The sequence below is a fragment of the Ochotona curzoniae genome, unplaced genomic scaffold (assembly GCF_017591425.1).
Source record: "Ochotona curzoniae isolate NIBS_2020 unplaced genomic scaffold, NIBS_Ocur_1.0 contig_4502, whole genome shotgun sequence".
Classification (NCBI taxonomy): domain Eukaryota; kingdom Metazoa; phylum Chordata; class Mammalia; order Lagomorpha; family Ochotonidae; genus Ochotona; species Ochotona curzoniae.
The window spans coordinates 732,758-754,596 of record NW_024466308.1 but is presented as its reverse complement, the minus strand read 5'-3'; the positions used below and the strand labels follow the sequence as shown (position 1 = coordinate 754,596).

Sequence of the window (21,839 nt, the reverse complement as noted above, 5' to 3'; positions counted from 1 at the left end):
GGGTCACCACCAACCACGCAGCTATAGGTGTTCATTGCAGAAAATTAGAATATGAAAAAAGAAACCTAGTAACATCGGCTTGGTCAGGGCCCTCAGCCCACTAGACTGACAGGGCAGTCAGATCGGAGCCCTGCACAGCTCTGGCAGCCGAGCCCAGCCCCAGGGCCGGGTGCCAGCCGCACTGTCCCACTGCATGCATCCATGGCTGCCTTGTGGGGCTGGGCCCCTGCCCCCGGCCCCAGAGAGAGAACCCCCACCCCCAGGGCTAAACAGTGTCACGGCACGCGCCCACCTGCTGAGCCCACCCGGGCACGCGCCCACCTGCTGAGCCCACCCGGGCATGCGCCCGCCTGCTGAGCCCACCTGCTGAGCCCACCCGGGCACGCGCCCGCCTGCTGAGCCCACCCGGGCACGCGCCTGCCTGCTGAGCCCACCTGCTGAGCCCACCCGGGCACGCGCCCACCTGCTGAGCCCACCTGCTGAGCCCGCCCGGGCACGCACCCGCCTGCTGAGCCCGCCCGGGCACGCGCCCGCCTGCTGAGCCCACCTGGTGCTTCTGGCGCCGTTTGCGTTCCTGCTCGATCTTCTGCTGCTTCTCCAGCTTCTCCGTGATGCGGGCCTCCCGCAGGGACTGGCGCTTGCTGCGCTTGTAGGCCTTGGCGTTGAGCGCCGTCTCCAGCGCCGTGTCCCTCCGCATGCATACCACCACCTCCTGGCGCAGCTGGGGAGACCCACAGGAGGCCTGGCACCGAGCCCTGCGAGCCAGGCAGGCGGGCGCCGCCACGACCCAGAGCCCCACCCCCTTGCTCACTCCCCAAGACCCTGCGACGGCCCGGGGCCGGGTACCGGCCATCAGCGCCTCTGAGAGCTGCTCCTGCGGAAAGCTGCTGTGCGGAAGGCCCGCTCCGGGTCACTGACAGGACCCCGGGCACTAACTCCGTCAGCGACAGTGCTGCTGGCACGTGGCACAGAGCAGCAGTGCCCCATGAGGTCCCAGACAGTACCCCCTGCAGAGAGGCCCACTGGAGTCTCCTCCTCTGAGAACAACGGTGCCCGGGGGCAGCCCAGGCTTAGGCAGGGCCTCAGGACAGGCCCAGGGGACCTACGGGCGTGTACGCAGGAGCACGTGCTGAGTGTATGGTACATGCACAGACGTGGGGAGGTGGGGTGTGTGTGTACGTGTGGGTGCTAGGTGCACACACGGGCCTGCCGCGCTGGCCTAGATGCTAAAGTCCTCATCTTGCACACCCAGGAGCCCATATGGCTGCTGGTTCTAATCCTGCTGCTCTGCTAAGCAGCGGAGGACGGCCCACAGCCTTGGGACCCTGCATCCGCGCGGGAGACCCAGAGGAAGCTCTTGGCTCCTGGCTTCAGATTGGCTCAGCTCCGGCTGTTAGGGCCACTTGGGCCGCTTGAACCAGCGGATGGGAGACCCTTGTCTCTTCTCCTCTCTATACGTCTGACTTTCCAGTAAGAAATGAAATAAATCTACAAAAACCCGAAGCACGCACACGCGGGGGTGTTGAATACACTAGGCATGTGGGGCGTGTCGAGTGTGGGTGTGTGCGCGGCCGGCGTGGACCCCCGGGGGGACAGTGCACTCCGCCCACCTGCCTCTGGAAGTTCAGCAGCCGAAGGGCCTTGAGCTCAATGGTCGCTTTGGTTCGCAAATCCCCGGCCAACGACCCGGGAAGGTTTTCAAGTTCCTGAATTCGGTGCGCGATGCGAGCCTGTAGCCTGGGGCGTGGAGAAAGGAAGGGGGTGCGTGAGGCCGGCCCAGCCAGGAAGCCCAGGGAAGCCTCAACAGGACACACCCCGTAAGGAGAGAGACGTGTCAGGAAGAGCGACAGCAAGCTTGCTTAGCGGCCCGGGCAGCACACCCGGGCGGCAAGGGGACCTGTCCCACCCTGCGGGGGAGGCTAACCCGGGGCCCTGCTGTGACCCAGAGCTCACACGGTGCTCCCTGGGCAAACCCCGACTGTGCTGCGGCTGTGTGCCCGCTACCGAAACCCCAAACAGCCATGGTGTGGGGCCTGGTGAGGATCCTTGGGGAAGGGGTGAATGGTGAGAAGGCTCGGGTGAAGACCAGGAGCGGGACGCGGCAGGGCTGGGCGCAGAGAGCCTCTGTCAGGGTGCAGGTACGGCAAGGCCTGGCAGCCGCAGGGGCACGGCAGAGGGGCTGGGGAGCGGGGCAGGGAACGAATCAGGCCTTTGGGGCGCTGAGCTGGGTCACATGGAGCTGACCAGAGACCCAATCAACATGGCTGGAGACACACAGGGAAGAAGACCTAACCCCACCCCTACCCCAGGGGGCCCGGCACAGGCCCCCCCCCCGCCAGAGCCCACTCCGGAAGGGAAGAAGGGAGACAAAAGACGAAGTGGGTGAAACCGGGGCGGGGGGCTCCAAGGCCCGTGCGTGTAGGATGGAGCATTGCAACCCACTGAAGGCTTGCTGCAGGAACTCCGAGGCCACCGCCGGCCAGGCCGTGGCTCAGAGCACAGCTACCAGTGCAGCAATGGGCCCAGGACCCCCTCAGCGCCCCACGCGGACAGAGTCCCCAGGTCCAGGACTACCGTGCCCGGGAGCGGGACACACCAGTTCTGCAAGTGCCCTGTGCTCACAGAGCGGCCCTGCCTGGTGGGTACACTGCACGGCCAGGATGTGCTCACAGAGCGGCCCTGCCTGGTGGGTACACTGCACGGCCAGGACCTGCACCTGCCTGGGGCGGGCCGCTCACCGGTACTCCCGTTCCTGCAGGATCTCCACCGGGTCCAGGCCCCGCGGCTTCTGGATGGGTGTAATGCGGCTCTGCTTCTGGTGCAGCGGCACCATGGGGGCCGGCTGGGCGGGCTGCCCCGGGGACTGCGTCTGGGGTGGCATCACGGGCGAGGCGGCAGGTGGCACGGCGGGCGGAGCAGGGGAGGGCCGGCCCGTGGGCTGCGGGGGTATCAGCTTCTGGGGGGTACTCGTGGGGGCAGCAGCGTTCGCCATGGGTCCTGGAGGTGGCAAGTGGCAGGGGACCACGCTGGGCTTAGCTCTGACTCCAGGCCGGAATTCCCAGGTGCCTCAGGCGGCACAGGCCCAGGCACACTACAGGCCAATGCTAATACTACTTCAAGCAACTTGGGGGCACCGCCCGGCCCCTCCCCATCCTGAAGGGCTGGGTGGGACTCTGCACCGCACACTCCCTCCGCTCCGTCTGCCAGGATGGGGTGGGAGGAGTGACCTACACCCAGCCATGGAGACACTGGGAGCTTCCATTTGGGTCAGCCAGGCCCTCCCCACTTCCCCAAGGGGCTGGCTGGTCACAGCTCAGGTCAGGGAAGGTAGGGCACCAGGAGAAGCCACCTCACCTTCAGGCCAGGGTTTAGGGGGTCCTCCAGGGGGCTGGCCCGGCATCCCAGGAGGCACACCTGAGGGGCCTGGGGGAGGCATGTTGGGCCCTCCCATGCCTAACACACGAGCAAGCAAACAAGAGGTCAGGAGTGCTCCCACCAGCAAGAACACCCCCCACCACAGCCCCTGGCCCACAGGGCTGTCTATACGAGGGCCCGGGACTGTCTACACAGGGCTGTCTACACAAGGCCCGGGACTGTCTACACAGGGCTGTCTACACGAGGGCCCGGGACTGTCTACACAGGGCTGTCTACACGAGGGCCCGGGACTGTCTACACAGGGCTGTCTACACGAGGGCCCGGGACTGTCTACACAGGGCTGTCTACACGAGGGCCCGGGACTGTCTACACAGGGCTGTCTACACAAGGCCCGGGACTGTCTACACAGGGCTGTCTACACAAGGCCCGGGACTGTCTACACAGGGCTGTCTGTACAAGGCCCGGGGCCCCGCGTGCACAAAGACGAGGCTGCAGCAGGCAGAGCTTTACTCACCGTGAGGCCTGCTGTAATTGGGAGGAGCGGGGCCGGGGCCAGGCCCAGGGCCCGTGGCAGACACGGAGGGCGGAGGTAGGGTTGGCATCTGCTGCTGCATGCCAGGCATCGGCCGCTTGCCCTGCACGGCCATCTGCAGGTGGTCGGGGAGCGGCTGCCCCCTGGCCAGCATCTTGTACGCCATGATCTGGGCCCGCAGCTGGTGCAGCTGGTTCTGGTTAAATGGAGTTGGGCCCCGATTCTGCTGTCCCAAAGCCTGGGGGTCAGCGCCGTCCAGGGGAGCTCCCCCGGGCCCAGAGGACATCTGGGGGCCGGAAGACGGGCCACTGGCTGGAACGGGGCTGGAGGCGTGCTCGGAGCCACCCAGAGGCGAGGGATAACCTGTGGGGGAAGGCAAGGCCCGGTCGTCTGGCGGCCCACAGGCACGGCTGGGCCAGCTCCCTCTCACCCGGGACCCGGGAGGCAGCCCTGGTGTGGCCTTGGCCTGGCCGCCTGCAGGGCCAGCGGGGCAGACTCTGGCTTCAGCAGGACGCACACAGGCGCTGCAGACACTGCGACACGAAGCCCAGGCTGCCAGCGGGCCTGCAGACGGCCCAGCGCCCACATCCTTCAACTACCCGTTCCCACCTCTGGGACCAGAAGGCACTTCCAGAGGGCTTGTGAGGGACCTCAGAGCCCACAGCGCCCCAAGCAGGCTGCTCCCACCAGCGGGAGCTCCCCCAGGGCTCTCTTCCGGGTGCAGGAATAACCCCAGGAGGAAGCCCACCTCAGGGCTCCGGGGCGAGGTGCACGTACCTTGGGAGTGCTGGTCCATGGGGCTGGGTGGGGGCCCCATGCCCGCGTGGCCGCCCGAGCGCATCCCCACTCCTTTCATCTGGTTGTAACGTGGGTCGTCCGACACGCCCTTCTCATGCATGGCCTCCATTGGCTGTGGGGGAGCGGCGGGCAGCATCAGCAAGGGCATGGGCAGAGACGGGGACGCCCTGCCCAGACTGCCTCAGCGCACCCCAATGCCATCAACAGCACCCTGTCATCGGCCAGCCAGTGACAGCAGCGGCACCACGCCGGGCTCACGGGAAGCCTTCTCCAGCCACCGAGGCCAAGGCGCGAGCCCGCTGCTGGCCAGTGGAGAGGCCGCCCAAGGCGAAGGCTTCAGGGAGACGAGGTGCCCGCCGGCCTTGCCTCCCCGGGAGGGGCGGGTCCCACCACCACAGGACCCCAGATCTCCAGAGGGTGCTGGGCACACAGAAGGCCTGTGGCCAGCGCTGGCCGGAGGGGAGAGACACAACCGGGGCAGGCGGACAGTGAGGGCCTTGTTGCAGGAGGGAGGGTACTGGGCAGTGCCAAGGGGGTGCAGAGGCAGCAAGGGGAGTTGCGCTGTACCCCTGGGGCGTGGGCAGGGAGGGAGGGATGGAAGCAGCTCGCCAAGGCCCTGCCTGCCCTGCAGGGAAGTGGGGCAACACACCTGCAGCTGTGAGATGAGAAAGGGGAGCTGGCCGGCAGGGGCCTGTGGGCACTGACCGACCCAAGCCCGGTGGGCAGGTGCCCTGGCCAGTGCTGCCCAATGTCCCACCTACCTTGTGCATCTGGTGCATGTTGTCCTGAGGGTAGCCGCCAGGCCCCTGAGTTGGCATGGGGTGTCCTGCTGACGGCGGCCCCGGGCTGGGCCCCATCATGCTGTGGGCAGAGCCCGGCGAAGGGCCAGGGCTAGGGCCCAGCATGGCTCCTGGCGAGGGCCCAGGGCCCGGGGAAGGACCCGGCCGAGGAGTCCCGCCCAGAGGCGGGTCTGGAGTAGACATGGTGCCGGAAGCTGCAGCGAGCCCCTCCTGCGGGAGAGAAGCACCGATCAGACGGGGGTAGGGGCAGGCCACGCTGCCGGGGCCACCACAGTCCCGACAGCCCTTGCACAAGAGCCCGGAACATGAGGGCACCTCAGACGAGGCACTTAAGGGTGCTCCGGGCAAAAGCTTTGAGATCCATGCAGTCTTTTCCGTACCCCACTCCCCCACTGCCAAACCGCAGGGGCACACGTGTGTTCCCTCATACCCCGATGAGCACGAGGGGCCAGCGCCCCTCTCAGGAGCACAACCCAGCCGGGGCCCCCTGGCACGGCCACAGGCTGGCAGCACCTGTCCCCCACCTCAGGACTCCCTAAGCACACCCACTGGGTAACAACCACGAGAACAACACGGGGCTCACACCGCACCTCAGGACTGAGCCCAGCCCTCAGATGTGCCAGCCCACACGCAGAGCAGCAGCAGGCGCTGCCTGAGGGCACGGGGCGCCTGGGAAAGCCTGGGGCAGCGGCAGGCTCCACGGCTGTGCCAGGTCCCCACCGTGACCGTGGCACACAGGGACGAGACACGCGGAGGTCTGCAGAGCCCGGCCTTGCCCCTGCCAGACACCTCAACTCGGCGGTTGGCAGGCTGGGCGTGGCTTCTCCCCTCCTCTCCCTCTTCCCCAGACACAGGAAGGAGAAGCTGGGTGAGGGAGGCTCTCGCCCACTATTCCCCGACCTCGGCCCTCGCCACCCCTCCAACTGGGCTGGAGGGTGGGGACGGAGCGAGGAGGTGGGGGAAACGCAGGGGCCTCATGGTTTTCTCAGGATACACACTTTCCAGTAGTGGACACCAAAATAAACTCACTGCTTAATGCAATGTTTCAGGAACTTTAAAAAAAGTTCCCGGGGACAGCCCAAAGCCAGGCCGGCGGAAGCCCCCGGCTCGGGGCGCCAGGGACCCTCTGGGAGACACGGGGGAAGTGCTGCTGAGCGACCTGCCCAGCCAGCCCCGCTGCCGTGTGCCCAGAATCACCTCCGTGTGTCCTTGGGGTCAGGCTCCACGCCCAGGGCGCGAGGATGCCACCCACCGCGCCCCTTTCCTGGCACGGCCGGGCAAGCCAGGGAGCCGCACACAACACCCTGGGTCTCCCACTGTCAGAGGTGAGGCCGCAACTGTCACACGGCCACCTGCTTTCTGAGCCAGCCAGGCGCGACCCTGCAGGAAAAAGGAGAACTTACAGGGTCCCCAGGGCCATTTTCAAAGCCATCGTCGTGGGACACAAGGTCCGGGGCCAGCAGGTGAAGCTGTACCCCGACATGCCACACTGCAACACCACCGGAGTCCCCGTGGCTCCCTTCCTGATCCTGCATCCTGCCAGTGTCATCGGGAGAGCAGCAGAGGATGGCCCAGCCCGTGGGTCCCCGCCACAAGTGTGGAGATGCAGACGGCGCTCCTGGCTCCTGGCTGCAGGCACCTGGGCCACTGGTGTGGGAGACGCAGACGACCCTCCTGGCTCCTGGCTGCAGGAACCTGGGCAGGGAGCCAGCAGGTGCAAGGGAGGTCCCCAAGCACCTCTCTCCATCGCCTTTCAACTGTGTAACCAGATGAATGTGAGCAGGGGGGCCCACCCTCCCACAGCACGCACAGCAGGCAGGCCTCCCCCGGGCACTGCTGTACCCTACTGTGCCACCTGCTGTACCGAGGCTGCTCCTCGGGGGCGTGACCCAGCCCGCTCCAAGCAGAGCCCTGCACACCTGCCTGGCCGCTCAGGACCCTGCTAACACTGGCTGCTTTCCTGCGCTATGGGATACGGGGATGGAAATCAGTCCCTGCACAACATGGGGCTGGTGCAGTGGGGTACTGCACTAGTCCTCAACCTTGCAAGCGCCAGGATCCCATAGGGGCTGTGGCTGATGTCCCGGCTGCCCCACTTCCACCCAGCTCCCTGCCTGTGGCCTGGGAAAGCAGTGGAGGACGGCCCACAGCCTTGGGACCCTAGACCCGCGTGGGAGACCCGGAGGAGGCTCCTGGCTTCGGATCGTCTCAGCTCTGGCAGTCGGGGTCATTCGGGGAGCGAACCAGAGGATGGAAGATCTCTCTTGGCAGCTCTTTCAAGTAGAAAATGAATCTGACAGTTCGATCCGCCAACAATGTCACTGGAGCGGCCCTCGGTTCTCCCCCCACAGGAGACGTGGCCAGCTGAGGCCACCTCCCGGCTACAGGGACCAGGACGCGCCATCCGGTCACCCCGCAGCACCTGCGGCTCTCCACTCGGCTCACCCCAGCCTGGCTCCGACCGGCCTCTCTCCTTCCTTCCCCCCGACACCCAGCAGTCATCACTTCCCCATTACAGGCTCGCACAGGCCTTTAATTCTACAACTGTCTTGAGCTGTTCCAAAGCTACAAGCATGAGGACACCTGAGAAACGAGACACGGACACGTGATCCTGTCAAGCCACAGCCAGAGCTGGCGCTGGGGTTCAGCGGGCAAGTGGCCGCCTGTGAAGGCCGTGAGCGCCAGGTCAGCCCCCACTGCTCCACCTGGGCCCAGCTCCGGGAGAGCAGCGGAGGACGCCCCAAGCGCTCAGCCCGCACCCCCGCCCCAGGGACGAGGAAGAGGGGCCTGGCCCAGGTCTGGCTGTCGCGGCCACCCGGGAGGGCGCAAGGCCACGGCCAGAGGCACACGCTGCCTTCTCCGTCTTACCCTTTCAAATCAATAAATAAGCCTTTTACAAAATAATAAGCATTGGGCTCAGCACCACGGCTAAATCCTCACCTTGCACGTGCCTGGGATCTCCAACTGGCACCAGTTCCTGGCCCGGCTGCCCCACTTCCCATCCAGCTCCCTGCCTGTGGCCTGGGGAGGCAGCGGAGGACGGCCCAGAGCCTGGGGACCTGCACCCAGAGGAGATCAGATCGGATCACATTCACCCCAGTCAGCAGTGAACAGAAAATGAAAGATCTTCTCTCCGCTCTCTAAATCCATCTACATTTCCAGTAAAATCAGTAATTTTCAAAAATAACAATAATAAGGGTTGGCATGTGGCACAGCAGGTAGAGCCACCACGGGCTACAATGGCATGCCCTTGTGGGCACAGCTCCCTGCCCGTGGCCTGGGAACGCCGGCACAGGATGAGCCCAGTGCGTGGGGCCCTGGCAGCCACGTGAGGCCAGGACGGTCACCGGAGAGTGGGCCAGCAACGGGGGTCTGTCCACACCTGCTGTGCTGTTATTATTGGAAAGTCAGATTTACAGAGAGGAGAGACAGAGAGGAAGATCTTCCCTCCTGGTTCACTCCCCAAGTGACCACAATGGGCAGAGCTGAGCTGATCTGAAGCCAGGAGTCAGGAGCCTCTTCCTCCGGGTCTCCCACGCGGGTGCAGGGTCCCAAGGCTTTGGGCCGTCCTCCACTGCTTTCCCAGGCCACAGGCAGGGAGCTGGGTGGGAAGTGGGGCAGCTGGGATTAGAACTGGAGTGCATAAGGGATCCTGGTGGATGCAAGGCAAAGACTTCAGCCACTAGGCCATCGCACTGGGCCCTCCCTGACTCTAACCATTTCAGAGCAAACAAATACATAAGTAAATAGTCCACAGCCACTGTGGCTAGCACTAACCCACCTCACAAATCACTTTTTAATATCAAGACCAGAACCAAGGAGCACCTTTCTTTGCTAGTGCCTGGGAGATACACAGGCACTCTCTGCGTAACACAGAATGCTTGACAGCATAGCCACATGTTGCAGAAAACGGAATTTAAAGATTTGCTAGTTCCGGTCCACAGAAGTCTTGAAATGAATGCCTCGTGTGTCACAGCCAGCACCTCCCGTGGCCTGTGCCAGCCCTCCAGGACAGGGCACTTGGGGCACCCCTCTCAGAGCACAGCGAGGATGCAATGGCGCCCCTCCCAGCCCCCACTACTCCCGCACTGAGGCTGGTCCAGCTGTGCTTCTATATGCTGGGCCCTGGGACCGTCCCCGAGCCCGGCAGGACAGGGCTCCCGTCCCTCAGTCCCCGAGCCCGACAGGACAGGGCTCCTGTCCCCGAGCCCAGCAGCACAGGGCTCCTGGCCCCGACCCCGAGCCCGGCAGGACAGGGCTCCCGGCCCCCAGTCCCCGAGCCCCACAGGACAGGGCTCCCGGCCCCGAGCCCCGCAGGACAGGGCTCCCGTGGGCCTCATCCCGCACGGCCTGGCTCCAGCCCTCGACGCACCTGCTCTCGGTGCTGCACCTTGCCCGACTCCAGGGGGCCACTCACTCAGAATGCAGTCTTCAGCCCTATGAATGGACCTCTGTGCTGTCGCCAGGCCCAGGTGCCAGGCACCGCCATCCTCACTGCCCTGGGGCAGGGGGCAGCAGCGTGGTGGCACAGGGGCCTGTGACCACGGCACCGTGCATGGCCGTCACCTCATCTGGTTCCTTCTGACCCAGCTCCCTGCCAACGCGCTGCAAATCAGTAAGCGTCCCAAGCGCCTTGGGCCCCGCCGCCCCGTGACGGACCTCAAGCCGCCGGCTCCTGCCTCGCCCTGCCCAGCCCTGGCTGACCACAGTGGGCATCGGGGAGCGAGCGCTGCAGGAACGCCCCCCCCGTGTGACCCCCGGCCCCCCAGCCTCTCCGAGGAGCCTGGATGAGCGGCCAGGACGCCAGCCCCGGCCTGGCCTGGCAGCACCCGAGCTGGCGTCCCCTGCCTTCCAGAGGCATCTAACGCTAAACAAAGGAAGAACAAAGCTACGCCAGCCCATGCAGCTGACAGCGCCACGACCCAGACGCGCGCCGGGCAAGTGCCCTCCACAGCTGCCCGCCATGGCCGGGCCTCGCCCGCGACCACCCCCGAGCCCCGAGCACGAAGGACGCGGGAGGACACGGGCGCCCCTCCCCGCCTCACACACTTCCTCGGAGCTGGGACCCAGGCAGCACAAGCTGGATGTTTCCCGACTACGCTGTCACAGGCTTTACAGCGACAAAGACACACGTCGGGCTGGGCCGCCCTGAGGTTTGTTCACCGCAAACAAACCTGCGCGCAAAGGTAACGCGGGAGCCGGGAGCGGGGTGCCAGGCGCTGCCCCGCCACACGCCATCCTGGGGCAGCGGGCGGCCTAGGGCCGAGCTGCAAAGTGGGCCAGGGGGACCCCGGGCGTGGGTCCGACACCCAGCAACCCTTCCTGCGTGGGGCTCAGCAAGGCCAGCCCACAGTGCCACTGGCCGGCTGACGGCGGGACCGGGCGCTCCACACCTTGCCCGTGGTGCCAGGCGGGGTGAGCACTGCCCGGGAAAGGCGCTGAGGCCAGGGTGGGTGAGCAGGTGCAGGGACGAGCCTCCCCCCATGTAGGGGCACCGACCCTCTTCCACGCGCAACTCCTCAAGCCTCCGTGACCCCAACCAGCAAACACCAGTGGGGACCAGCACCTGCCGGAGCTCTGCCCAGCTCTGCCACCTCGCAGGGTCCCACAGCACCAACACCCAGGACCCTCTGCTGGCCGCCCACAGACCCCACGCTCGGTTTCCAACTCCCGGGAAGTCGCTTTTCCTCTTACACCTTCCCTTCAACCAAAAAGCCAACCGCTTACAACAACGAGCAAAGCCACCAGGGCTGGTGGCAGCACCGCCGGGAGGACCTTCCCCGAAAGCGGGGTGCGAGAAGGGCCCCACCCCGCCCGACACTCGCCCAGGCACCCCCAGATGGGGCTTGGGGGCTCACGGATGAGGAGCGAATGACCCTGCACGCACAGTTCACAACAATGCCTTTAAAAGTAATAGTAACACAATGTGAGCCAGGCGACCCAAGGTGCGGGGTGGGGGCTGGCCACATTTTCGGGGTGTGGGTGGGGTGTCGACACCTTCCCACAAGCAAACAACCTCGGCGTGGGACCCCAGCCCCAAGGACGTCGCCGGGCAGACCCCAAGTGACGCCCGCCTATTGCTGCAGCCGCAGGGGAGTGCGGGGCGCGGGACCCGAGGGGTGCGGGGACACAGGAAAGTGAGGTGCGGGGCACGGCACCGGGAAATGCGGGGGGCACGGGGAAGTGGGTCGCGGGGGACATGGGAAAGTCGGGTGAAGGGCACATGCAAACGGTACGATACAAGAACCGGGGGTGTGGAGGACATGGGAAGGTGGGGTGCGGGGGAAAACGGGGGGATAAAGGGTGCTGGGGTGCGGGGTGCCCGGGCCGGGGTACGGGGTGCGGGGCTGGGGAGCCGGGGTACGGGGTGCGGGGCTGGGGAGCCGGGGTACGGGGTGCGGGGCTGGGGAGCCGGGGTACGGGGTGCGGGGCTGGGGAGCCGGGGTACGGGGTGCGGGGCTGGGGTACGGGGTACGAGGCTGGGGAGCCGGGGTGCGGGGTGCGGGGCTGGGGAGCCGGGGTACGGGGTGCGGGGCTGGGGAGCCGGGGTACGGGGTGCGGGGCTGGGGAGCCGGGGTACGGGGTGCGGGGCTGGGGAGCCGGGGTACGGGGTGCGGGGCTGGGGAGCCGGGGTACGAGGCTGGGGAGCCGGGGTACGGGGTGCGGGGCTGGGGAGCTGGGGTACGAGGCTGGGGAGCCGGGGTACGGGGTGCGCGGTGCCCGGAGCCGGGGTGCGGGGTGCGGGGCTGGGGAGCCGGGGTGCGGGGTGCGGGGCTGGGGAGCCGGGGTGCGGGGTGCGGGGCTGGGGAGCCGGGGTGCGGGGTGCGGGGCTGGGGAGCCGGGGTGCGGGGTGCGGGGCTGGGGAGCCGGGGTGCGGGGTGCGGGGCTGGGGAGCCGGGGTACGGGGGTACGGAGTACGGGCTGCGGGTGCCCGGGGTGCCCACCTCCCCGCGGCCTGGCCACGCTCGGGGCCCTTCCCGCCCGCCCGGCCGCCCGGCTCTTCTTGACCCTTGGGCGCCGCCGTACCCCGGCCTCCCCCACGGCCCCCGCTCCATTCAAACCGCCGTCGCCCGGGGCCGCGCCGCTCACCGGAGAGCCGCCGCCGCCTTCCCTCCCGCAGAGCGCCGTTCGCCAAACAAAGAAGCCGCCGCCGCCGCCGCCGCCGACCGAGGGGAGAGCCGCGCGCGCCCGCGCCCCCCACACACGTCGCCGCGCCCCCGCTGCGCGCGCACGCGCCGCCCCTCCCCCACGCCGGCTTCTTCCGCCCGCATGCGCGTGCGCGCGGCCCCGCTCGCCCTTCCGCTCCCTGGCGCGCGTGCGCGTCCGGCACGCCGAGGCACGGGGCGAGGTGGGCGGGCCCGCGGGAGGTAGCACGCATGCGCGCCAGGCTCCCCCACCCCCCCGCAGAGCCCAGAAAGAGGTGGGCGGGGCCGCAAGAGAGGGGAAGGCGCGTGCGCACCCGGTCCCGGACGCCTAGGAGAGGTGGGCGAGGCCGCCGGAGCTAGCTGAGAGGGCGCATGCGCGCCTGGTCCTCCCCGCCGGCTGAAAGATGTAGGCGGGGCCGCGGGAGTGCGCGTGCGCAGCAGGCACACCAAGGGTTGGTAGACTAGGCGGGGCCTCGGGAGAGACGGAGAACGCGCGCGTCCAGCACCGGCCGCGGCGGCGTCTCTGCGCCTGCGCACGGGCGCCGGCGTCCTCCCCCGCCGAGCATGCGCAGAGCCCGAGCCACTGCGGCGGCGAGGGTGGGGGATGGGCTCGCGGTGGCCGTGGGGTTTGCAGGGAGAGGGACGGAGGGCGCGAGGGGCAGCCGTGCTCCCTGCCTGGCCAGTGCAGGCGTGGGGCTGCCTGCTCCTGCTCCGGCCATGGGGTGGCCAACGTGGGCGCAGCAGGTGTATGGGGGCCCAGCAGCCGTCGTGCAAAGGCGAGGCGCGATGGAGACGCAGGGCGTGTCCTGCACGGGGCGGTCAGACCCCCAGCCGGGAAGGACTGTGGCCCCTGCTCCCCGTCGCCCACCCCGAGGCCCCTGCCCCCCGTCGCCCACCCGGTCCTGCAGCCCCCGAGGCCCCTGCGCCCCGTCGCCCACCCCGGTCCTGCAGCCCCCGAGGCCCCTGCGCCCCGTCGCCCACCCCTAGGCTTTGGTCCCCTGTGTCTGGCTGTGCGGAGCTGCCCCTCCCGCCCTTCGCGGAGTCCTGCTCCTTCTGGCTTTTCAGGTTCCAGCTGCAAAAGCACCCTGCCTGCCTCTCTTCCCACCCTCACCCCCTTCCGGAAATGACCCACTATTAAATGTCCCCCGATACCCGCTGGCAGTGGCCAGCATGTAGGGCTGTATGCTTCCCTCCCACACACCTTTCCCTGAAACAGTTCATGGATTAGGGAACCCGGAGAGCAAGCTCGCTCGGTCCAGTATTCAGTCCTCAGGCACAAATGCAGTCTGAGGGAGCCCTGTGCATCCCACGCAGCAGGGTCTGACACAGGACACAACCCAGGTACCCCAGGAGGAATGTGGGCGTCCCAGGCCCCTGCTTGGCCTGGGTGTCCAAAGCCTGCCGCGTCCCCGCCCCGTCCCGGTTTTTAAAAGCACTGCAATTCCATATGAGCGCCAGTTCTAATCCCGGCAGGCCCACTTCCCACCCAGCTCCCTGCCTGTGGCCTGGGAAAGCAGTGGAGTACGGCCCACAGCCTTGGGACCTTGCACCCGCGTGGGAGATCTGGAGGAGGCTCCTGGTTCCTGGCTTCGGATCGGCTCAGCTCCGGCCATTGCAGCCACATGGCGAGTGAACCAGCAAATGGAAAACCTTTGTGTCTCTGCTTCACTCCATAAGCCTGCCTTTCCAATAAGAACAAAACAAACCTAAATAATTCAATAAGTGTCTTACACTGAGGAGGAGGGCAGTGCTGTGCCCACAGGGGTTGAGGCCCCAGCCTGGGGTCCCCGCCAGGCCAAGGCCAAGGGCAGGGGCAGAGGTGCAGGCCCGGTGCCCTTGACCACTGCGGGGCTGACTCACGGCCTCGTCCCCGTGACGCGGAGAAGCCGCACGGCCAAGGTCGGCCAGGGGGCCGCGGGGAGCGAGTGCAGGCCACTTGGTGCTGCCTGCCTTCCTCTGGCTTGCTTTGGGATCGCGGCACCTGCCAGAGATTCTTTATCTCAAAGTCAGAGTCTGCAGAGCCGCAGGCCCTGCTTCCCACGCAGCGCCCTGCCTGTGGCCTGGGGAAGCAGCCGAGGACGGCCCACAGCCTGGGGACCCTGCACCTGGGCAGGCTCTGCCTGGCAAGTGCTGAGACTGTGGTAGGTGGAAGAGTTGTCTGCAAAATGTGCCTTTCAAATGAAGAAGTGACCAGCAGCAACATCCACGAAGCTAACAAAGCAGCCGAGGACAGCAGCAGGGCCTGGCGTCCTGGCAGACCGCTGGACAGAGCTCTGGCTCCTGCCCTGGCTGGACCGGGCACTGCCACTGGGCTTTTCACACAGCAAATCAAGACTTCTGTTTTTGCTCTGCTTTTCAAATCTGTTTATAAAATCTTAAAACATACACAAAGAGGAGAGACAGAGAGGAAGATCTTTCATCCGTTGAATCACTCCCCAAGTGACCCCAATAGCCAGAGCTGGTCCAGTGGAAGCCAGGAGCTTCTTCTGGGTCTCCCACGCAGGCGCAGGGCCCCAAGGCTCCAGCATCTCCTGGACAGAGGCAACCCAGGGCCGGCCTCAGGGCAGGGCATGGCAGGGCATGGCAGGGCTTGGCAGGGAGGAGCCAGCCGCCTTCCCCAGGCCACAGGCAGGAGCGCCCTCTGCGGGCCATGCCAGGGAAAACACCGTGACACAGAGATGATGAAACATGCTTAGGGCGTGGCCCACCTCGTGCAGCCCGTGCCCTGTGGCAGCTCAGAGGGCCCTACGGAGCAGCGTGGGCTTCAGAGACGGATACCCCCTGCTTCCGTGCACGCTTTTCCAATGTTTCTGAACCCACGTCTCCCTCGGGCTGGCAGGGACCCAGGGTGAAAGCTGGACTGGGAGAGAGGCCAGCCCTTGACCTGCCACTCGCTTCTGGCATGAATGAGTGCGGAGTGGCAGGTTAAACCGACGTGCCAGCCAGCCAGTCAAGGTTTCTGATTTCGTTCTCCGAGGTGGCATACATCACTGGAAAGTGTATCTCCAAGGACCTTGGTCATCGTAAGAGTAACACCTGGGGGAAGGCACGGCTGGGCATGGCTACAAAACCCCACACGTAAGCTGGGTTAGGGAGAGCCAGGCTGCACCAAGTGACCGTACCCACTGGTGCAAATGGAGCCTGGGCACGCTCTGCCTGGCAAGTGCCGAGACTGTGGTTGGAAGTGGGCCGACGTGGTAGGGAAGCCGTGGGCACCTCTCTCACGGGCTGCAGCTCCCACCAGCGAGCGCGAGAACCAGGGCTGGCGGGTCTTGGCTAGACAGGCAGTGGTACCTGCTAGCACCAACGTGGGCTGGATAGCGGGCTTGGTCTCTCCAACACGCAGTGATGCGTGCGAGAGCTGCCTGGGAGGTGGGATGGACTGGACCAGGCCGCTGCACCTAGCAGCATGCTCGGGAACCGAGGCTGGAGGCGGACCTGGTGGGCGTTTCTGGAGGTCGCTCGGACCAGGCTGCAGTTCGTGGTGTGCGTGAGGGCCGAGTGGGAGGCGGGCAGCGTTGTGCTTGTGTATGAGACGGGGCTGGGGACAGAACTGCCCAGGTGACCGCAGCCACCAGAGTGGTGCAGGCGGACGTGGGTGACGGACTGGCTGGAAGACACAGGGGTCAGGACGGGGTCACCTGAGCTTTCATTGGGGACCACCCCAACTGTCGCGCTGAAGTCAGAACTCCAAGCATGATGAGACTCCAAGGCTGTGAGGCCCAACCATGCAGTGCGCGTGTGATAATGTGGTCGCCACGGTTACTGGGGCCTGTGCATGGACGGCAAGCCCACATGTGCACAGGGAATGTGACAGCCAGTTCCTGGAGGCCCGCAGGGGACGTCCAGGACAACGGAGGGCAGGATGACGTGCACAGCTCTGCCAGTATCTGGGCAAGCGGAGACGCTGAGGCGGACCGTGTCAGCCCGTGGGCCTTAGAAGGATTCCACCTTGGAGCAGCTACATCAACAGCCTTTCGGACCTGTCTTAACCACTCTGGAACGTGCTCCACACTGGGGGCTTGGGATGACACCGGGGGCCTGTCCCCTCCCTGGGCACTGATGCAGCTGGGCTGCTGGGAGCGGCCCTCTCCCCTTCTCGCCCTCGACACAGGAAGAGGAGCCTGCAGTCAGTTCTCTCGCCACCTCTCCCGCCCTGATCCAGGGCCCACACCGGCACATGTCCAGGACCAGGCTGCAGTTATGTGAGCAGGTATGTGAGCGGCATCAAAGTAACAAACAGCAAAACAGAGAGCCAGCTGCGGTAGCCTAAAGTCTTTCTCTTGCAAGCACCAGGATCCCATATGGACACCAGTTTGTATCCTGGGGGCTCCACTTCCCACCCAGCTCCCTGCCTGTGGCCTGGGAAAGCAGTGGAGGACGGCCCACAGCCTGGGGACCCTGCACCTGTGTGGGAGACCCTCAACAGGCTCCTAGTTCCTGGCTCCAGATCAAGACAGCTCCAGCCATTGTGGCCACTTGCGGAGTGAACCAGCGTACGGAAGGTCCTCCTCTCTGTGAACCTGACCTTCCGATAAAATATATATAAATTTTAAAACAGAATGTTTAAAATCCAGCTGTGGGGCTCAAGTCAGGAGGAAGGGAAGGGCCGTGAAGATTCCTTCTTCACACAGGTCTGGAACCCCGCTGGCTCGCACCCACAAGGAGGACACGTGCGGGAAAAGAAGACGGTCATTTATTAGGGGCCCCCCACACCCGCCCTGCACCCCGCGTCTCAGGCCGCGCCCGCCTCGCGCAGGGCCAGCTGCTCCTTCCTCCGCTGCTGCAGCACCTGCTCCTCCCACAGCGCCTGGTCCACCTGGTCGTCCGTGAGCACCACGGGCAGGTACTTCTCCTGGAAGAGGCGCTCGTTGTTCTCGGAGCGGAGCTGCCCGGGTCGCAGCACGCGCAGGTGGGGTGGCAGGTGGAGGAACTCGCGGTCGTTGACGTCGCAGTCCCGCATGCGGCTGCCCAGCACCCACCAGCGCCCCAGGGCGCCCACGTCCAGCACGCGGCCGGCCAGCTCGCTCCAGCGCGGCTGCAGGTGCGGGCAGCGGGCCTGGTACAGGCTGACCTCCGCGTCCACCGGCGCCTCGTAGGCCAGCGAGCACACGCCCAGGCGCGCCAGGCGCAGCCGGCCCCGGCCCCGCAGCCACAGCAGCCGCTGCACGAAGGCCTCGGCGTCCGGCCTGCGCGTGGCCGGCGCCAGCAGCAGCAGGCGGCCCGACGCGTCCAGCAGCGCCTCGTCCAGCGCCGCCTCGCCCGGGGCCAGCGCCGCGCTCAGCGCCAGGCCGCCCAGCAGCCCCGCGCCCATGGCCGCGCGCCCCGGACGGGCCCGGGCGGCCGCCGCCGCGTCCCGGCACGCCTCGCCGTAGTCCCGGAGCAGGACGCGGGCCCAGGCGCCTGCGGGGAAGGGGGACACGGAGGGCGCGGTCAGCGGCGTCCACCCGGCCCTGCCCGGCCCTGCCCGGCCCTGCCCGGCCCTGCCCCACTCACCAAGGCGCGCCGCCAAGCCCGGCTTCCCCGCCGCCTCGCTGCCCCGAGCGGACGCCGCCATTCTCTTCCGGCCTGCGGTCCGCGCTTCCGGAGGGAAACAGGCAGCAGCGCGAGTTGCACAGGCCTGGGGGGAAGAGTGTGTCGGGCGCACACAGCCGCGAGCGCGCTCCCGGAAGCGGCTGCCCAGCGGAAGCCGGATGTTGCTGTCTGAAGCGACAGCGAGGGAGCGGAGGTGTGGGCGGGCCGCGCAGGCGCACTGGGGCGCAGCCACGCTCGCAGCCCCGGAGGCGGCTCAGGTGAGCGGGGCGGGGTCCACCTGCTGGGGTCCCGGGTGTCCAGCCACTGCGCGGTGGGCGGAGGCAGCGGCCGGCAGCGACCCCGGCGTGACATGCGGTGACCGCCATGGCCGCCGCCGACGAGCTGGCTTTCCACGGTGAGTGCGACCACCCCATCCCCACCCCCGCGAGCATGCCCGGGGCGTGGGGGCAGCTGCCGGTTCCAGCCCTGAGACCCCCTCCCGGGACCACCCCATCACCGCCCCCGCGAGCATGCCCGGGGCGTGGGGGCAGCTGCCGGTTCCAGCCCTGAGACCCCCTCCCGGGACCACCAGCCCCTGCAGGGGAGGCCTTCCTCGTCGGGACCCTGGGATGACACTGGGGGTCCTTGTCCCACTCAGGGGACAGCTTGCTCTGGGAGGATGCACGGGGTGGCCCCAGCTGGGGTGGTGCCCCTCTGTGGAAGCAGCCACCTGTCAGGAGCCGTGTACCCCCGTTGACTGTCCTGCTGGACGGGACAGCCCCCCGAACCACACGGCCCCCGTGTCTGCCCTCCTGCGCTGCAGAGTTCGAGGAAGCCACCAACCTCCTGGCAGAGACCCCGCATGCAGCCACCAGCAGCGCGAGCAGCGACCAGCAGAGCCCGCAGGGGCACGTGGCCGTGGCCATGGGCGCCGGGGACAGCTTTGGAGCCGAGGAGGAGGAAGAGGGGGATCGGGCAGCGGTGAGCACTGCTATCCTCGGCCATGCCCTGTCCCGCGTGACCCCGGGTGGCCGGGGCAGCTGTTGAGCGCGCGTGTGTGGGCAGCTCCTGCAGGACCAGCCGCAGCCCGGGTTCTGGACGTTTGCTTACTACCAGGGCTTCTTTGACGTGGACACGGCACAGGTCAGGCCCCCGGGAGCTGGCGGGCAGGGGGGACAGAAGGAGGGAGGTGCACTCTGAGGCGGTGTGCTCCCAGCCTTTGGTGGGGCATGGGGGGCCAGCCACAGGACACGCCCTCCTGGATGAGGCCTGGCCGTGAAGGAGCGAGAGGGACGGGCTGGCTGGGCTGCGTGGAGCACCTGCAGGATCTGCTGGTGGGGCAGCAGGGAGGGTTGTCTGTGCCTGGAGGGGGCGGCCACGTCGCCGGGGACCCTGGGGAGCTGGGCTAGCTCAGGTGGGGGCCGGGGAGGCATGCAAGGGGAGGCCCACCAAGAGCTATTGCTCAGATGCAACAGGGTGGCTGGGAGCGAAGGCCTGTGAGAAGCCCAGAGGAGTGGCCGAGAGCAGACTGGGGAGAATGCGGCAGGGCCGGCTTCCCCGGGGGGGCAGGGCCGGCTTCCCCGACTCCCTGGAACCCGCCCACCAGGTCCTGGACCGCATCAAAGGCTCGCTGCTGCCCAGGCCCGGCCACAGCTTTGTCCGGCACCACCTGCGGAATCGGCCGGATCTGTATGGTGAGTCACGCGTGGCCCGTCCCTCGCATGGCCAGCGTCAGTGAGAGTGACAGGCGGGGTGGACGGGGCCGGAGGAGGGGGTGGTTCAGAGTGGGCCTCCGCGGGCTTGGAGAAGAGCCGTGGAGGACGCCAGGGATCGGGTCTGGCCTGCAGGATGGCGGAGCTGGCACACAAGCTGTGGGTGGCTGACCGTGCCCCCTCCCTGCCACCGCCTCAGGCCCCTTTTGGATTTGCGCCACCTTGGCCTTCGTCCTCGCCGTTACCGGCAACCTGACACTGGTGCTGGCCCAGCGCAGAGACCCCTCCATCCACTACAGCCCCCAGTTCCACAAGGGTAAGCGGGGTGGGGGACAGCCCAGGACACTGTGCCCGGGCCTCTGGCATCACTGCCCGCCCCGTCCCCGCAGTGAGCATAGCTGGCATCACCATCTACTGCTACGCCTGGCTGGTGCCGCTGGCGCTGTGGGGCTTCCTACGCTGGCGCAAGGCTGTCCGCGAGCGCGTGGGCCCGTACAGCTTCCTGGAGACCGTGTGCACCTACGGTTACTCGCTCTTCGTCTTCATCCCCACAGTGGTGAGTGTGGGTGGGTGGGAGGGGCGTGCGTGCATGTGCGCCACGGACCGGCTGCCCACTGCCCCACCCTCTGTCCCCCAGGTTCTGTGGCTTATCCCCGTACCGTGGCTGCAGTGGCTGCTGGGGGCCTTGGCGCTGGCCCTGTCGGCCGCCGGGCTGGTGTTCACGCTGTGGCCGGTGGTGCGTGAGGACAGCCGGCTGGCAGCGGCCGCGCTGTTGTGCACCGTGGTGCTCCTGCACGCCCTGCTGGCACTGGGCTGCAAGGTGGGGACGGCCGGGGGTGTCCTTGGGAGCCTGGAAGGTGGGGACGGCCGGGGGTGTCCTTGGGAGCCTGGAAGGTGGGGACGGCCGGGGGTGTCCTTGGGAGCCTGGAAGGTGGGGACGGCCGGGGGTGTCCTTGGGAGCCTGGAAGGTGGGGACGGCCGGGGGTGTCCTTGGGAGCCTGGAAGGTGGGGACGGCCGGGGGTGTCCTTGGGAGCCTGGAAGGTGGGGGTGGGCCGGCCCCGCCCTCCCACTCACCCTGGGGGTCTCCGGGCAGCTCTACTTCTTCCAGCCACTACCTCCTCATGTGGCAGTGCCACCTGCGGCTACGTCTCCTCCCCCGGGGAAGCTGTTCGCCACCTTGGCCCGACTGGCAGCTACCACCTAGCAGCCGCCCAGGTAAGGAGCCAGCCCTGGCCTAACCCCCGCTCACCACACACACCAGGACCCCCTTATAGGTGGCACCTCTCTTCTAGGTGCCCCCGAGGGAGCACCCGCCGCCCTCTCCACCAAGATGATGACTGAATTCTCCCGTGCCACATCAAGGCTGCCCTACCACTTTTCCAGGCTTTTCTTACAAAGCAAACACTTTTATTTTCTATGCAAAGGTGATTCCAAGAATTGATAGAAAGGGGGGTGGGGTGGGGCGGGGGGCGGACAGCCGAGCAGGGAGTCCGCCCAGTGTGGCTGGGGCTCCAGCCATAGGGCCAGCCACCCCCCAACATCCCCAACAGACACCCCCAGCCCAGCCCGTGCCCCTGCCCTGCGGGCCTGGCCTGGCTGTGCTCGGGGCTGGAAACGGGGGTAAGAACTGCCTGTGTTGGAACAAACAGGTCCCGCTTGCTTGACTCTTTGTTTCGGCGCCTGGAGGGAGAGTCCCCGGGGGGTACCTTTCCAGGCTGGGGGGGACGTGGGGGCTGGGCGGGGGGAACAACACAGGCTTAACACAGGGCAGCTAGGAGCAAAGAGGATGGGACGCCTTCCGCGACACGCCTTGAGGTCTCTGTGCCTGCGACAGAGCAGGAGGAGGCAGAGGCTGAGGACGGAGGCCTGCCGGGCGGCCAGGCCGGGTTGTACATTCAAGTGTGAGGTGAACCCTTTGGTGGGGAGTGGGGGCCCCAGGGCCTGGCCCCACCCGGCCCCTTG

The 21,839-nt window shown here is 67.1% G+C and overlaps 3 protein-coding genes across 10 annotated transcripts in view; 1 reads left to right on the top strand and 2 right to left on the bottom strand.

Annotated features, from left to right (window-relative positions):
• Positions 1–12,649, bottom strand: part of SMARCA4 (SWI/SNF related, matrix associated, actin dependent regulator of chromatin, subfamily a, member 4) — a 54,263-nt gene extending 41,614 nt beyond the window's left edge. For 4 of the 8 annotated variants that reach the window (XM_040986330.1, XM_040986334.1, XM_040986332.1 and 1 more), the window contains exons 1-7: positions 5,467–5,882; positions 4,685–4,817; positions 3,890–4,270; positions 3,355–3,453; positions 2,739–2,997; positions 1,611–1,737; positions 548–721 (exon numbers count right to left, since the gene is read on the bottom strand). In XM_040986330.1, the coding sequence (XP_040842264.1) occupies positions 548–721; positions 1,611–1,737; positions 2,739–2,997; positions 3,355–3,453; positions 3,890–4,270; positions 4,685–4,817; positions 5,467–5,688 (1,395 nt within the window). In that variant the 5' untranslated portion in view covers positions 5,689–5,882. Of the gene's footprint in view, positions 1–547; positions 722–1,610; positions 1,738–2,738; positions 2,998–3,354; positions 3,454–3,889; positions 4,271–4,684; positions 4,818–5,466; positions 5,884–12,594 lie in introns of those variants that run through there. The other 4 variants (XM_040986333.1, XM_040986331.1, XM_040986327.1 and 1 more) reach the window with 3 other exon arrangements.
• Positions 12,650–17,330: 4,681 nt separating this feature from the next.
• Positions 17,331–18,298, bottom strand: TIMM29 (translocase of inner mitochondrial membrane 29). Its single transcript, XM_040986200.1, has 2 exons — positions 18,147–18,298; positions 17,331–18,053 (listed from the first exon to the last, which is right to left on the bottom strand). The coding sequence occupies exons 1-2, from the start codon at positions 18,205–18,207 to the stop codon at positions 17,386–17,388; spliced, it is 729 nt and encodes a 242-aa protein (XP_040842134.1). The 5' UTR covers positions 18,208–18,298; the 3' UTR covers positions 17,331–17,385.
• A 131-nt stretch (positions 18,299–18,429) lies between these two features.
• Positions 18,430–21,523, top strand: YIPF2 (Yip1 domain family member 2). Its single transcript, XM_040986325.1, has 9 exons — positions 18,430–18,579; positions 18,988–19,145; positions 19,230–19,307; positions 19,771–19,858; positions 20,076–20,192; positions 20,266–20,432; positions 20,514–20,696; positions 20,971–21,092; positions 21,170–21,523. The coding sequence occupies exons 1-8, from the start codon at positions 18,549–18,551 to the stop codon at positions 21,079–21,081; spliced, it is 933 nt and encodes a 310-aa protein (XP_040842259.1). The 5' UTR covers positions 18,430–18,548; the 3' UTR covers positions 21,082–21,092; positions 21,170–21,523.
• Positions 21,524–21,839: the final 316 nt, after the last annotated feature.

Excerpts from the sequence above, each read along its gene's own strand:
- TIMM29 (XM_040986200.1), bottom strand. The coding sequence starts at position 18,207 with ATGGCGGCGTCCGCTCGGGGCAGCGAGGCGGCGGGGAAGCCGGGCTTG. Across the intron at positions 18,054-18,146 it reads GGGCTTGGCGGCGCGCCTTG|GCGCCTGGGCCCGCGTCCTG; the intron begins GTGAGTGGGGCA and ends CCTTCCCCGCAG.
- YIPF2 (XM_040986325.1), top strand. The coding sequence starts at position 18,549 with ATGGCCGCCGCCGACGAGCTGGCTTTCCACG. Across the intron at positions 18,580-18,987 it reads CGACGAGCTGGCTTTCCACG|AGTTCGAGGAAGCCACCAAC; the intron begins GTGAGTGCGACC and ends CCTGCGCTGCAG. Across the intron at positions 19,146-19,229 it reads AAGAGGGGGATCGGGCAGCG|CTCCTGCAGGACCAGCCGCA; the intron begins GTGAGCACTGCT and ends GTGTGTGGGCAG.